The sequence below is a fragment of the Borostomias antarcticus genome, assembly GCF_949987555.1.
Source record: "Borostomias antarcticus genome assembly, chromosome: 26".
NCBI lineage: Eukaryota > Metazoa > Chordata > Actinopteri > Stomiiformes > Stomiidae > Borostomias > Borostomias antarcticus.
In genome coordinates, this window is record NC_140259.1 from 7,848,413 (window position 1) to 7,865,912 (window position 17,500).

General features: G+C 48.6%; 1 protein-coding gene across 1 annotated transcript in view; it reads left to right on the top strand.

Annotated features, from left to right (window-relative positions):
• LOC311326245 (ephrin type-B receptor 1-like) overlaps nucleotides 1-17,500 on the top strand; it is a gene marked incomplete at both ends in the record, with an annotated part of 73,945 nt that overhangs the window by 28,798 nt on the left and 27,647 nt on the right. Inside the window, 2 exons of the mRNA XM_084459116.1 lie at nucleotides 8,927-9,082; nucleotides 12,744-13,085. Of these exons, the coding sequence (XP_084315242.1) occupies nucleotides 8,927-9,082; nucleotides 12,744-13,085 (498 nt within the window). The remainder of the gene's footprint in view (nucleotides 1-8,926; nucleotides 9,083-12,743; nucleotides 13,086-17,500) is intronic.

Consider the following 17,500-nt stretch of genomic DNA (forward strand, 5'->3'; position numbering starts at 1 on the left):
GTGGGAGGGAGTGATTGAAAGACAGATAAAAGGAAGCACAGACGAGGAGAGATGGCTAGCCTCCATTAGTCTGGTGTGGAGGGATCAGGAGTTCATCTCTCCCTCCTCTCGTCCCCGCGGTGATCTGTGTTTCTGGGCACCGCGCCGGAGGTCGGAGGTCGGCGAGCAGAGTGGGGCTCAGAGCTGCTCGCTAACACCTCTGCTAATTCTGCCATTACTGTCCATGTGTACACTGCCTAGGGACCTGCTACTCAGAGAGAGAGAGAGAGCGTGTGTGTGCGTGTGTGTGTGCGTCTGTGTGTGTGTGTGTGTGTGTGTGTGTGTGCTATGATAAGAGTGTGTCCCCAGTCCCCTCAGGGCTGTAAGTGTAACAGGAAGTGTTGGTAGAGTCGGTCTTCACGCTGACTGATAGATCCACACATCCCTAATGGAACTCCTCTACCCACAATCCTCAGCGGGGCGGCCCGAGGCGTGTGGAGCTATACAGCGGGGGGTAGGAAGTTGGCTCTGGCGGGGGGGGTGTTTAATGAATTGGAAGTAAACAAACCAACAAACAAACCAACAAACAAAAACACATCAACTTCACACTTCAATCACACAGCCTGAGGCTACACACACACACACACACACACACACACACACACACACACACACGGGCGCAGTATTAAATGATACCGCCCAGTCCAACACGCTACACACTACACTTTACTGTGCTCTCTACTGAACTCAACTTCAATTATGTATCTGTGAGTGTCACAAATGTGGAGCCCAGTTAGAATAGTCCTCCTTTTCATCATCATCATCATTATTATCATCATCATCATCATCATCATAATCTCCTGCTCCTTACATCTATTCAACACAAACACAAACACAAGTGGGTCATCGGTTCTAATTTTAGCTGCTTATGCAAATGTGGCATGTGGAGGACTTGGCAATAATCCCATCACTGTACATCACACACACACACGCACGCATGTACGCACACACACACACACACACACACACACACACATACAGGGGCAGATTGGGATGATAAATCTAACCATGGCGGCCCAACAACATTAGTTATTATTATCATTATTAGTATTATGATGATGATGATGATGATTATTATTATTATTAGTGTATTCATTATTGGGCCCTATATATTATCATATTAATTTATCATGCTGTTGTTGTTGTTGTTGACGATGTTAAAATGAGTGTACGCATGTACGTTACGTTCTACTCGCATTAAGCCACGCCCACGGCGGCATGGAAACGAATAGTTTTACTTTTGCTACTTGCAAATAACAGCTGCTTAATAGCTGCCAGGCATGCAGGTGAACACACACTGCTGAACGATTCACCTCCAACAACACAGAGCTGTAGGCAGACGCTGGCACACCTACAGAGAAAACGCGGCGTGGCCCGCCTGCTCTCGATCTGTTAGTTTTCACTCCTCTTCACGGGCAGAAAGGTGGGATGCATGTTCATGGGGGCGTCTCTAGTGGGCGGATTCTGTTTCCAATCTACTTGTGCTTCTGCCCAGAACCTGGAGAGGATCACTTCTGGATATGACGCTTTTTAACCCTGTATGCAACCTCCTCCTCCCGACCCAAACTTAAACCTAGCAGCAGCAGCAGCTGGATTTTGGGGCTGTTGCAGTTCTGCGGTTCTTAAAGTATTAGCAGCATATTATATATTATTCACCCCCACCGTTCAACAGATTTGTAAAATTCTTTATAGTTTTTATGTAATTTAAGTTTGATTTTGAGCTTTTTTAACATTGAAGTGGATCTGTAGAATGTTTTTAGAGTGTGGTAGCTAGTGTTTTGAGAATATCCACATTTTGTGGAACGGCGCTCTTATTAACACGACTACAGTCTCGGCACACACGCACAAAACTCTCGTCTCCTAGCAACTCAGTGCTCGGTTAGAGCAGACCGTTAAGTGGTTTTAAAAACCGCTCCGCGCTCAAAGTGAGCATTCGCTCACCGAGCGCTCAGCTACTTAACGCACCCGTTGTTGTGAATGGTTTCCGAGGCGACCGATGGCTTTTTAAAATACAACTGTAATAATAATCCTATGGGAGGAATGCTATCCTTGAGGAACCAGATCACTTACAAGAGCATCGTTGCCTTCAAACAAACTCGAGGAGGCGGATAATCAGACTTTGCTTTGTCCTCTATACGGAAAGTTTACTTTAAAAAAACTCCCAGATGGGATAGTTAATAAAAGCACGGTCGTTTGCATACAATCAAAGCAGTTTTAGCCTAACTTATCATCTCAATGCTAAACATGTTTACAGCTGTCAGTCCCAGTAGCAAAGGCCTGAACTATTTTACACAAGGATATATCCATGAGATTTGGATGTAGAGGGTGATCTCTGGGTCTCTCTGGTCTCTCTCTCTCTGGTCTCGCTCTCTGGGTATATTGGTCTCTCTGGGTCGCCCTGGGTGTTTCTGGTCTCTCTCTCTCTGGGTCTCTCATGGTCTCTCTGGTCTTTCTCTCTGGGTCTTTTGGTCTCTCTGTGTCTCTCTGGGTCTCTCTGGTCTCTCTCTCTGGGTCTCTCTGTGGGTCTCTCCTGGTCTCTCTTTTGGTCTCTCTGTGTCTCTGGGTCTCTCTGGTCTCTATCTCTGGGTCTCTCTCTCTGGGTCTCTCTCTCTGGGTCTCTCTCTGGGTCTCTCCTGGTCTCTCTTTTGGTCTCTCTGTGTCTCTAGGTCTCTCTGGTCTCTCTCTCTGGGTCTCTCTATCTTGGTCTCTCTCTCTCTGGTTGTCTCTAGTCTCTGATCTTGGGGGTTGAGTTGCGTCTTGTCAATGTTCCACAGACACATTCCATACACAGAAAGCTGGCATGGGCTGAGGTACGGTAATAGACAAGAAAGACTACAGAGGTAATAGACGAGAGAATGAGAGGGAGAGAGGGATAGAGAGAGCTGGAGGATGAGAAGGAACAAGAGAGAGAATGAGAGGGAGAGGTAGATAGAAAGAGAATTGGTTTGGGAGTTGGGGGGGGGACATAGCTTGTTGCCATGGTGACACAACCTGGCATTTAAGCAGCAGGGAGACGAATAAACGACCTTGACCAACCAGATTCCTATCACACACACACACACACACACACACGCACACACACACACACACACACACACACACACACACACACACACACACACACATACACACATGCACACGCACACACACACACGCACACCACCCCCAATCTCTCCAATGTCAAAATCTATGGGGTGTGATATGGGGTGTGAAAAGTGCCACTTTGGTTGCTTGTTCAAAGCTTACTTACAACATGTATGTATGTATGTATGTGTGTACGTATATACATACACACACACATACACACATACAAACACGCTTGCGTTATACAGCACAGGTCACTACAAAACAAGGCGCACATGTGCGGTAGTTCGATCGAGCTTTAAGTGAATGGGGGAGCTCACGTGACCGAATGAGTGCTTGCGTTGTGAGCTCAGTGGTGCGTGTATGTATGTGTGTGTGTCTGTGTGTCTGTCACGTGTACCACGAAGGGTTGCTTGTTCAACCGTACTTCCGCGTGTGTGTGTGTCTATGTTTCGACTCGCGTAATGAGTGACTTCGGTACATCGCTTCAGAGAATGAAGACGACTATGGCAAATAACGCACTAAAATATATTAATATCGGCGTGGTTAGTTGACAAGACCATGCTTTATGGGTAGATCGTATGCCAAATAAATTTGTTTGTTTGTTTATCGGCTTTTACTGCAAGCTAGCTAGCTTCCCAGCTAACGTTACATCATTGCCTAGGCTAGCGAAGTGTCTACCAAGAGTGTGGGTAACGTTAGACGGTCACGTTATGCGAATTCAATTCGGTAGGCTATGTACAGTAGCTGTATCTAGCTAGCTCCATTACTTCACAGTTTGGCTAGAGAAGACCGGTGTATTGAACGCGGTCAAACGCAGGCCTGCCAAGTTTGCCTGTAAGTCGGTGCTATTAAAGTCACGTCACAACTGTATTCCCTGTGCAGTAACGTTACTCATTCAGCACCGGCCTCCGTTATGAACGTTATAATGTATGCCTGTGATCAGAGAGGAGCGCTTGGGGTTCACATTCCCTATACAGAGCAGGGACGATATCAAAGAGAGGAGCTCGACTGAGAGAGCGGGAGAGAGAATGTGCTGCACTGGCAGTGACAGAGCCAAAGTGTGTGTGTGTGTGTGTGTGTGCGTGTGAGTGTGTGTGTGTGTTACATCAAGCAGCCAGAAGCTCCCTGGGTCCTGGCGGTGGTTTTTCTAGTTGTCCTGCTGTTTGTCTGATTAACCAGAGCCTTGGAGAGTCACAGTGAGATTACACACCATCTTGGGATGCCGCTAGCTAATGGTGCAAAATAACAGCGTTTGGCTTTTCACACCATCTCCTCTCTCTCTCTCTCTCTCTCTCTCTCTCTCTCTCTCTCTCTCCATCTCCTCTCTCTCTCTCTCTCTCTCTCCATCTCTCTCTCCTTCTCTCTCTCTCTCTCTCTCTCTCCAGACCATTGCACCTCCCTCAAATGCAGGGCCAGTCAAGCAGCATATTTTCAGTCAGGCATTGTTTGTGGGCAGCCTCAGCAGGGGGTCCTGGCAGCAGAGCTGGTCAGTGAATGATCAATAATTTGTCTCTCTCAGAGTGGTGTTGTTTGCCAAGTAACAAACACCATTTGCAGCCTACACACACACACACACACACACACACACACACACACACACACACACACACACACCCACAGCCAGTGTGGATCGAAGCCGGGCATCCCAGATGGCAATACAAACATTAAAAAAACAGTCTTTAATGCTCTCACAACTTATCCCCAAAGATAACAGCACAGTGCACAATGTGACTTCCTTAAAGACAGGAAGTGATGCCTATCCCTAACCGTGATTGGTCCTCTGGGGGTTCTGCTAGGGGAAATCCCCTCCAATGGGAGATGGGTATGTTTGTGTGATCTCTAACCCTGACAGGCACAGCTACAGGACAGCAGGAAGCAGACAAGGGAGGACAAAGGCCAGGGCGTGTGCCTGTGAGGAACTCCACGCCAACAGTGTCATTGTTTATTATTCTGGAACCCATGAATAGTATTTGCACACAGACACATTCACACACCGTTTTGTTTGTGTGGATGGTGTTGAATCACACACACACACACACACACACACACACACACACACACACAGCAACCACCGCTTGGTTAATTGTGATAGGAAGGAGGATACCCTCTCACCTGCTAATTCTGCTCCTCTGGCCTCCACCAGAAGAGAGGATTGTGGGAGTCTGAGTTCAGATGAGAGGTCAGATAAGCAGCATGACTACGTCCCAGGAGATGATATCTACTGACTGAGAGGAGGAGTGAGGAGTGGCCTATGACTGAGATAAGACATGATAGAAGGAGGAGGAAGAGAGAGTGTGTGTGTGTGTGTGTGTGTGTGTGTGTGTGTGTGTGTGTGTGTGTGTGTGTGTGTGTGTGTGTGTGTGTGTGTGTGTGTGTGTGTGTGTGTGTGTGTGTGTGAGAGAGGAGACAGGAGAGGAGGAGTGAGGAGTGGCCTATGACTGAGATAAGACATGATAGAAGGAGGAGGAAGAGTGTGTGTGTGTGTGTGTGTGTGTGTGTGTGTGTGTGTGTGTGTGTGTGTGTGTGTGTGTGTGTGTGTGTGTGTGTGTGTGTGTGTGTGTGTGTGTGTGTGTGTGTGTGTGTGTGTGTGTGTCTGCCTGCCTGCCTGCCTGCCTGCCTGCCTGCCAGAGGAAGCAGGGACTGACTCTGTCAGGGGATGACAGGGGGTCAGACAGTGTCTGGGGTGGCACACACACACACACACACACACACACACACACACACACACAAACATCCTGTGAGCCCTGTCTACGGGGTCATACTCTCAACTACAGGTCATAACCACCCAGCCCGAGCCCGTCTGACCCCCGTGTGACCCCTGTCTGACCCCTGTGTGACCCCACCAGACCAAAGCTCTGTGCAGCCTCAGCCCCTGTAGTAGACGCCAGCTATCTATCCTAACAACTGTCTGAACTTTGAGGATGGATGGACTATATACATCTATACTTACAGCATGTGTAGAGTGTAGTATAGGATATGGACACACATGCATCCAGTCTGTATAAATAGATATATCCAGTTAATCGGCTGTAGATTATTGACAAGGCCCCTCAAAATAAAGTAACTATAAAGTCTGATGGAGAAGGCAGCCAGGGTTCTGTCCTTGACAGATATTCTGAGGAGAACAGATCAGATCCTAGCTGAAGAGTTTGTGGTTTTAAGGGGCAGCTGAAACTGGTGAATGGTGGTCTTCAGAGAGAGACCAGAGAGAGATACAGGAACACGTAGGAGTAGTTCTAGGCAGAAAGACAACAGTAGGAGTGAAAATGTCAAGCCTCTGGGAGGGTCACAGTGTGTGTGTGTGTATCTGTGTATGTGTGTATGTATGTATGTATGTATGTATGTATGTGTGTGTGTGTGTGTGTGTGTGCGCGCGCGCCCACGCCACTCAAAGGTTGAATTTTCCAACAAACCTTTATATAAGGTCACTATCCTTCAAATGCAACATAAAACATACAATTACTCACTACTTGAACTAAGAAACGTCCCGCAATATAATGCATTCACACTCGCAGTCATACTCACCACTTCCTTCTCCTGTCCAGTCACACAAAGATAACTTTTGGTTCCGATACTATATACAATTCCCTGATCCCTCCCTCCCGGAAACACAACCAACCAATCACAGACCTTCCCCAACTGAAGCCCAGGATCACAAGCATTCCACAATAAGAGCTCTCAACTAAACATGCAGAAATCACAAGCATTCCACAATAAGAGCTCTCAACTAAACATCCAGAAATCACACACTCAACTGATTCCCATACGATTAATTGCGCGATGTGAACTCAACACAAAAGACCCCATCACCTCACAGAAAGTCACGCACCTACAGTACTGCTTGCTGCTCTACTTCAGCCTGCTGTGTGTCCCCGTGGGGCGCTGGTACAGTAGCTCGCTCCCTGTCTTAGCTTGGCTTCTTGGCTAATCCAATTAAGCGTTTCGAGGGGAGCCATCAGTACCAAACTTAAGAGTATTCCATTTCTGGCAATAAATGGTAACCAGCATCTGACGTGCGTGAGTGTTCCTGAATGAAAGGAATCAATCAATCAATCAATCAATCAATCAATCAATCAATCAATCAATCAATCAATCAAAGCTTTATTTGTATAGCGCATTTCATACCCAGAGGCAACACAATGCGCTTTACAGAGAACAAGGGAGGTGGGCATACGACCCACCTCTACATATTCCAGAGGGAAGCAAAAAAACAGTAATCACCCGGGGGCCAGATAAGTGAGCTGTAAAAATTCTTCCCTGACCCCTCTCAACAAGGCGATCGAGCAAAGCTCCAGGAGTACAGTATGTTTGTCTGTGAATGAAAGGAAGGATTTTGAAATACAGTAAACATCCCGAGACCATGATGCTCCCTTGGCCTAGTGTGCCTGGTGTGGTGAGAATGGTTCCGACGGTTCTACCGGCGGTGCTAAGCCCTTGCTCGTCTAAGGTTCCTGTCAAGAGAACTCATTATCTAAGGAGGGCCCCGGTGAGCTGTCGCCCTCGAATGAAATCCAACACAGTCCACATTTCCATAATCTCTCTCTGCGGTTTGCAGGGCACCGTGACTTCACTCACAGACTTCTCTCTCTCCCTCTTCTCTCTCTTCTCTCTCTCCCTTACCCTCTTTCTGTCCCTCTCAATCTGGGTTCCTGTCTCTCTCTGTCTATCCCCCTCTCTCTCTCTCTCTTTCTCTCGCTCCTCCTCTTTCTCTCTGATTTAATGGATAATGCTAGACACACAAGCACACACACACGCACGCACGCACACACACACACACACACACACACACACACACACACACACACACACACACACACACACACACACACAGACAGCAGGTGAACAAATAACCCTTAATTGCATCACCCAGGGGTCTAACATCCCGCCTCCTGGCCCCTGTGTGGACCAGTTCAGTCAGTAGGGGTCAGGGTTAGGTTAGGGTTAGGGTTAGGTTAGTCTAGGGGTCACGGCGGCCCCTTTAATAATAACGTTGCCGGAGAGACGCTGACATCAGAGGGAGGAAATTCCTCTGCAGCGCTGGAGTCATGTGATCCAGACTCAGGTCTTATTCATCACATATGGTGCATGGAGATTGCCTGGTCCATAGTAGTACTAGCAGTTGCTGTTACATACAGCTGCAGCAGCTAGCCCACCTCACATTTTCTCCAGGAAATGTACTTTCTAGTTGTTTTTGGTTTTCTCCTTTAATTATACCTTGTGTTGAAACAATTTACAATCTTGGTTGGACAATAAAGGTTGGACAATAAAGTTGTATCTCATCTATCTTGCAATCATTGATTCCCTTGTGTGTGGTTAAGGTCAGGGTTAGGGTTAGGGTTAGGGTCAGGGCTAGGGTCAGGGTTAGGGTCTCAGAGCCGACGTCAGGTGTGTGAACATTTGGTGTTTACTGTTTCATCATCATCACACTTTTCCTATGATCTAAAACTTTTCTTTTTCTGTGCCCCCCCCCTCCTCACCCGCCACTTCTCTGCCCCCTCCTTTCTCACCCCCCCTTCTCCATGTGATCCCCCTTTCTCCTCCCTCCCTCTCCCTCCTCCTCCTCCCTCCCTCTCTCTCTCCTCTTCCTCGGTCCTCCACCTCCTCCTCCCTCCCCCTCTTCCCTCCTTCTTCCTCCTCCTCCCTCCCCCTCTCTCTCCTTCTTCCCTTCCTCGGTCCTCCTCCCTCTCCCTCCTCCTCCCTCCCTCTCTCTCTCCTCCTCTCCCTCCCTCCCTCCGCCTCCTCCTCCCTCCCTCTCTCTCTCCTCTTCCTCCTCCTCCCCACTCCCCCCGTCCCCACAAAGCCTGCCCCCAGGGTACGTTCAAGTCGGGCCAGGGGGCGGGGCTGTGCCTGCAGTGCCCGCCCAACAGCCGCTCCACCATGGAGGCGGCCACCGTCTGCGGCTGTCGCAGCGGCTACTACCGCGGAGACATGGACCAGCCCGAGACCGCCTGCACCAGTAAGCCTGCAGTCCAGCATCAGAGCTGACTACCTCATTCATTATGGGATTGTGTGACACACACAAACACACACACACACACACACACCTACACACCTACACACACACGCACACACAGACACACACAGACACACACACAAACACACACAGACACACACCTACACACACACACAGACACACACACACACACAGACACACACCCACACACACACACACACACACACACACACACACAGACGCACACACAACTTATATCTTGATATCTTTATGGGCTCCGACTAACCCTAAAATAACCTTTGACCCCTTACCATAACCATATTTGTAACCCAAACCCTAACCCCTAATCCATAACCAACCTTTGACCCTAAAATGAACCCTAACGTGTGGGGACCGCCCCATGTCCCCTCAAGGGACCATTATTTTTGTTTAACTATTCTTCTGGGGAGATTTGGTCCTCACAAGTATAGTTTAATAAGCCCATACATACGGTACACACACACACACACACACATACACACACACCCTACACATCCTCTTCGAGTATCTAATCCAACAAACACACAGGCAGACACACGTCCTGACCCCGCGCCCAGCGGAGGAGGTCTGGTTCTGGGCCGCGCTGAGGAACATTAAGACCCGTCAGTGAGACGCCAGAAGCGGGCGTGGCAGCGAGACAGCCGGCCGGCCCGCCCACGTCCCCGTCTACCCCAATGCCCCAGATCCCGCCAATCTGGGTCGAGACGTGAATAAGAACAATCTATCCCGGGGCCCCTTCCAGAGCGACCGGCCAACCGCTGTCCTCGCTCTCTCCCCCCTCGTTCGTTTCCCCTCCGATCCCAGCGGGACAGGAAGTGGGGCAGTCTATCTAGGTGACCTGGAAACGGGAGAAGTTCTGGGGAGAGCAGGACGGGAGGGAGCATCGCGGCTCATTCATGGGCGCGGCGGAGTGGAGCTCTCCAGCGTTTGTGAATGAACGGTTTTGGTGCAGAGGAAAGTGATGATAGTTGTCTCTCCGGAGGAGTACTAGATGCTCGCATTTCTAGTCTACTAGTCTCCTCTCTTCTCTGGATGTACAGTGGAGTGTGTGTGTGTGTGTGTTTATGTGTGTGTATACAGTGTGCTCTGAGTGTGTGCGGCTCAGAGACGAGGCCTGACGTCCCGCCGAAAGCCTGGGCCCACGGTAGTGTTCCAACCCTCATTACCTCCCCTCCGCCCTGGGGCGTCCAGAGCACGGGTTCCCCCTGCTGGGGACCTGGAGAACAGGCCCTTCTGGTTCTCCTGCTCCTTGGCCTGCAGCCGCCCCGGGCCTTCTGGTCCTTCTGGTGGTGCGGCTAACAGGACGAAGGGTCTCTCCGGGGGGTAGAGCTGCTACTGTTACTGTGTGAAATGTTATTTGGAATAACCCCTTGAGATGTGTCATCTCGTTTTCGAGGGGGTCCATACAATACAGTGACAACGTTTAACACTCAACGACCACAGTTATACGTAAGACAATAACTAACAGACAAGAGCAACAAACTAAGGCATACACACAAGAGGTAAACAGTAACGCACACAAAACAAAATATTACTTCAGAACTAAGAGAACAACAATTAGAAAGGATCAATTGGTAGTGTCGGTGACAGTAAGAACAGAAAGTAAGATCAATACATTAAGGACGTATGCATGTGCAGTTGATCGCGAGATATGATGACAGTGCAGTTTTAAACAGGTGAAATGATGATATGGATCTGATATGAGCAGGTAGGTTATTCCAATCTGATGGAGCTTAAAACATGAAGCCTTTATTTGCTATTGATTTCTTAACATTTGGAACAGAAAAAAAAGAGCTGTGTAGTGTGTCTGAGTTGGTGACTGGAAAAAAATGTGTGCTGCGAGTGTGAGTGTGTGCGTTTGTGTGTGCGTTTGTGTGTGTGTGTGTGCGTGTGTGTGCATGTTTGAGTGTGTGTTTTAGTATGTGCTTTTGACACGTCATGTTTCTCACAGTAAATTGCAGGTTGGCGTGTCTGAGAGAGAGAGAGCGAGAGAGAGAGAGAGAGAGAGAGAGAGAAGGAGAACTGTGAGTTAAGGGTAAACATCAAAGCCTCCCATTTACAGGATAAGCATGCAGTCGGTCACAGCGTTTCTCCCTGATGAAGCTGGTATAGTGCCGTATGGAAAAAAGCTTCCAGTATCATCTCCAAAACTGGGTTAGAGTCATTAATCTGAGTGTGCAGAAGCTCTCGTTGTGGCAAGAAGTTCTCGGGCAAAAACGATGATTTTGTGAGGATGATTGGCCTCTAATTGGTCGTTGACCGCACTTTTCCACTTTTCAAGTATTGCTAATGAGACCTGCATTCGTGCGAGCTGTCGGTAACATATCAAGTGCGATTTAGGCTGCTTGGGACTTTCTTCCACATTAACTCACTTCACGGAGTTGGTAGCTACAGTTTTCTTCTTTTCCGAGCTGGGTGAGTTTTTCATTTAACCCTGGCTCTACGCTCCCGATGACATTATGCTCAAATGCAGCTGGATATGAAAGGCAGACGCTGGCTCCGCCCCTACGCCGATGCTCTGTGGCGTTTTAGTCCAGACTAGAGTGTCGTATGAAAAAATGGCTGCAGTATAATAATAATAATCTCCGGGCTGGTTGTGTCCCGTAAGCAGGCATGTTCATGAGTCATCACCCCCTGCTGGGGTACGAGGTCTTGCTGACGCTCCGGAGAGACGCGGGGAGCCGCCCCCCCCCCGGTTCCCGCCATGTTGTCCTCGCTGGGGGGGGGCGTGTTGGGAGTGTGTTGGGGGCGTGTTGGGGGTGTTTTGGGGGAGGGGCGACCGATCTAAACAGCCCTGTTCAGCTGGGCTGCTGCCGTCTAACGAGGCTGTCGTCTAACGATGCCGTTGTCTTTCGTAATCGCTTAATTAGGGATAAGGATCCCAGTCACACACAGTGTAGGCGTGTATTGCACTCCCACAATCTCACGCTGGCACACACACACACACACACACACTCAAGGTCGCGATTGTGAAACAGAGAGAGTGTGATGTAACAGTCGTGGGTACAGTCTGTTCCCCAGAGCTGTTCCAGAAGGACTCTTCTGTTTGATCTTCTGTTTGAATTAGACAGCTGGATTTTATTATATATTTTTACAGGTTTATAATGGTCCAGACTGCATTATGATTGACACACTTAGAACACTGGCTTACTGTACATTCTAGTCGGGTTTCATGGCTTTAGGTGTCAGAAACTTAGATCGAGTCCTGTAGGGCGGTGCGTGTGTGTGCGTGTGTGTGTGTGTGTGTGTGTGTGTGTGTGTGTGTGCGTGTGTGTGTGTGTGTGTGTGTGTGTGTGTGTGTGTGCGTGTGTGTGTGTGTGTGTGTAAAGCACAGGCTCAGTACAGACATCCTAGATTGATGTTTGTTCCTGCACACTCTCTTAAATCCTCCTTGACACACAAACACACACACACACACACACACGCACGCACGCACGCACGCAGAAGGACCCAGACACCAGACAGACAAGACGGACGATCCTGACTGACCTCTGCAGCTGACCACCGCTCCATCTGTGCTTTTAAAGCTTCAGTGTTGTCAGGATGTGTTGGTTGAACCCCAGTGATGGTGCTACTAGTGCTGCTAGTGAACATCTCTCCCCCCCCCCCCCCTCCCCCACCCCAGCTGTGCCATCGGGACCCCGTAACGTCATCTCGCTAGTCAACGAGACCTCGGTCATCCTGGAGTGGCACCCGCCCCGCGAGACCGGCACCCGCGACGACCTCACCTACAACATCCTGTGCAGGAAGTGCCGCAGCGGCGACCTCCGGGGGGCGTGTTCTCCCTGCGACGACAACGTGGACTTCGTGCCGCGGCGGCAGGGCCTGACCGAGACGCGCGTGGTCATCAGTAACCTGTGGGCGCACACGCCCTACACCTTCCACATCCAGGCGCTCAACGGCGTGAGCAACAAGAGCCCCTTCCCCCCCAAGCACGTGTCCATCAACATCACCACCAATCAGGCGGGTCAGCACCAACCTCTACACACACACACACACACACACACCAACCTCTACACACACACCCACACACACACCAACCTCTACACACACACACCAACCTCTACACACACACACACACACACACACACACACACACACACACACACACACACACACACACCAACCTCTACACACACGCACACACACACACCAACCTCTATACACACACACACACACACACACACACACCAACCTCTATACACACACACACACACACACACACACACACACACACACACACACCAACCTCCACACACACACACACACACACACACACACACACACACACACACACCAACCTCTACACACACACACACACACACACACACACACCAACCTCCACACACACACACACACACACACACACACACCAACCTCTACACACACACACACACACACACCAACCTCTACACACACACACACACACACACACACACACCAACCTCTACACACACACACGCACACACACACACACACACACACACACACCAACCTCCACACACACACACACACACACACACACACACCAACCTCTACACACACACACACACACACACACACACCAACCTCTACGCACACACAGACACACGCACACACACACACACACACACACACACACACAAACACACATCTACACACCACATGCTGGACATACAGTAGTAGTAGTAGTAGTAGCAGCAGCAGTATGGTAGTAGTAGTACTAGTAGGCCTAGTCTGTTCTAGTCTGGTCTGGTCTGGGTGTGTGTGTGTGTGTGTGTGTGTGTGTGTGTGTGTGTGTGTGTGTGTGTGTGTGTTAGAGTGACTAGACCAGGCCAGGTCAGTATGGTCTGGTCTGGTCTGGCCTGGCCTTGTCTGGCTTGGCGTGGTCTGGCCTGGCCTGGCCTGGCCTGGTCCGGTCCGGTCCAGTCCGGTCCAGTCCAGTCCAGTCCAGTCCGATCTGGCGTGTCTGATGGCTTGTTAAACCCCCGCTGTGGGGTGCTACTCAGATGGCTGTGATTCACAGCGCAGTGTGAAGGGTAGTGGAGCGAGGGATATTTATTTTTTGCCAGGAAGAAACTGCCAGTTCGCTTTTCTTCTTCCTGTAATATCTGCCTCTTAATTCACCCTCTGCCAAGCGGCAACAGCAACAGCGCTCTGCTCCTGTCAATAACATCAGACCCCTGGACAGAAGCACTTACGAGTCACACACACACACACACACACACACACACACACACACACACACACACACACACACACACACAACTACACTTACCTACACACACAAATACACCTACAAACACACACCTTCACATGCCTACACAGACAAACACACACATACACAGACACATACACACACGCGCACACACACACAACTACACATTTCTACACACAAACACATCTACACACAAACACACACCTACACATACCTACACACAAACAAACAAACAAACACACACACACACACACACACACACACACACACACACACACTTATATCACTTCAGTGTGAACTAAGCTGTGGCTTTGAAGTTTCACTCCACCCTGCTCATCCAGAAGTGTTTTCACTGATGTTGAAATCAAAGTAGAATAACAAAATTAAACAGTGTATTTGAGGTCAGCGGAGAGGAAAGCAGTAGATAGATGTTGAGTCTGGTGTCTCATGTGATGCTGGTTAGACACAAGCATGGTTCAAGCTAGTTATTAGTGACAAGCATCCTCATGGTTCAGGATGGTTATTAGAGAAAAGCATCCTCATGGTTCAGGCTGGTTATTAGAGACAAGCATCCTCATGGTTCAGGCTGGTTATTAGAGACAAGCATCCTCATGGTTCAGGTTGGTTAGAGACAAGCATCCTCATGGTTCAGGATGGTTATTAGAGACAAGCATCCTCGTGGTATTAGAGACAAGCATCCTCATGGTTCAGGCTAGTTATTAGAGACAAGCATCCTCATGGTTCAGGATGGTTATTAGAGACAAGCATCCTCATGGTTCAGGCTGGTTATTAGAGACAAGCATCCTCATGGTTCAGGCTGGTTATTAGAGACAAGCATCCTCATGGTTCAGGCTGGTTATTAGAGACAAGCATCCTCATGGTTCAGGCTAGTTATTAGAGACAAGCATCCTCATGGTTCAGGCTGGTTATTAGAGACAAGCATCCTCATGGTGCAGGCTACTGTAGTTATTAGAGACAAGCATCCTCATGGTGCAGGCTACTGTAGTTATTAGAGACAAGCATCCTCATGGTTCAGGCTACTGTAGTTATTAGAGACAAGCATCCTCGTGGTTCAAGCTAGTTATTAGAGACAAGCATCCTCATGGTTCAGGATGGTTATTAGAGACAAGCATCCTCATGGTTGAGGCTGGTTAGAGACAAGCATCCTCATGGTTCAGGCTAGTTATTAGAGACAAGCATCCTCATGGTTCAGGCTGGTTATTAGAGACAAGCATCCTCATGGTGCAGGCTACTGTAGTTATTAGAGACAAGCATCCTCATGGTGCAGGCTACTGTAGTTATTAGAGACAAGCATCCTCATGGTTCAGGCTACTGTAGTTATTAGAGACAAGCATCCTCGTGGTTCAAGCTAGTTATTAGAGACAAGCATCCTCATGGTTCAGGATGGTTATTAGAGACAAGCATCCTCATGGTTGAGGCTGGTTAGAGACAAGCATCCTCATGGTTCAGGCTAGTTATAAGAGACAAGCATCCTCATGGGTCAGGCTAGTTATTAGAGACAAGCATCCTCATGGTTCAGGATGGTTATTAGAGACAAGCATCCTCATGGGTCAGGCTAGTTATTAGAGACAAGCATCCTCATGGTTCAAGCTAGTTATTAGAGACAAGCATCCTCATGGTTCAGGATGGTTATTAGAGACAAGCATCCTCATGGTTCAGGCTGGTTATTAGAGACAAGCATCCTCATGGTTCAGGCTGGTTATTAGAGACAAGCATCCTCATGGTTTGGGACGGTTATTAGAGACAAGCATCATCATGGTTCAGGCTGGTTATTAGAGACAAGCATCCTAATGGTTCAGGATGGTTATTAGAGACAAGCATCCTCATGGTTCAGGATGGTTATTAGAGACAAGCATCCTCATGGTTCAGGATGGTTATTAGAGACAAGCATCCTCATGGTTCAGGATGGTTATTAGAGACAAGCATCCTCATGGTTCAGGCTGGTTATTAGAGACAAGCATCCTCATGGTTCAGGCTGGTTATTAGAGACAAGCATCCTCATGGTTCAGGCTGGTTATTAGAGACAAGCATCCTCATTGTTCAGGCTTGTTATAAGAGACAAGAATCCTCATGGTTCAGGCTGGTTATTAGAGACAAGCATCCTCATGGTTCAGGATGGTTATTAGAGACAAGCATCCTCATGGTTCAGGATGGTTATTAGAGACAAGCATCCTCATGGTTCAGGATGGTTATTAGAGACAAGCATCCTCATGGTTCAGGATGGTTATTAGAGACAAGCATCCTCATGGTTCAGGATGGTTATTAGAGACAAGCATCCTCATGGTTCAGGCTGGTTATTAGAGACAAGCATCCTCATGGTTCAGGCTGGTTATTAGAGACAAGCATCCTCATGGTTCAGGCTGGTTATTAGAGACAAGCATCCTCATTGTTCAGGCTTGTTATAAGAGACAAGAATCCTCATGGTTCAGGCTGGTTATTAGAGACAAGCGTCATCAGGGTTCAGGCTAGTTATTAGAGACAAGCATCCTCATGGTTCAGGCTAGTTATTAGAGACAAGCATCCCCATGGTTCAGGATGGTTATTAGAGACAAGCATCCTCATGGTTCAGGCTGGTTATTAGAGACAAGCATCCTCATGGTTCAGGCTAGTTATTAGAGACAAGCATCCTCATGGTTCAGGTTGGTTATTAGAGACAAGCATCCTCATGGTTCAGGCTGGTTATTAGAGACAAGCATCCTCATGGTTCAGGCTAGTTATTAGAGACAAGCATCCTCGTGGTTCAGGCTGGTTATTAGAGACAAGCATCCTCATGGTTCAGGATGGTTATTAGAGACAAGCATCCTCATGGTTCAGGCTGGTTATTAGAGACAAGCATCCTCATGGTTCAGGATGGTTATTAGAGACAAGCATCCTCATGGTTCAGGTTGGTTATTAGAGACAAGCATCCTCATGGTTCAGGCTGGTTATTAGAGACAAGCGTCATCAGGGTTCAGGCTAGTTATTAGAGACAAGCATCCTCATGGTTCAGGATGGTTATTAGAGACAAGCATCCTCATGGTTCAGGCTAGTTATTAGAGACAAGCATCCTCATGGTTCAGGATGGTTATTAGAGACAAGCATCCTCATGGTTCAGGCTGGTTATTAGAGACAAGCATCCTCATGGTTCAGGATGGTTATTAGAGACAAGCATCCTCATGGTTTAG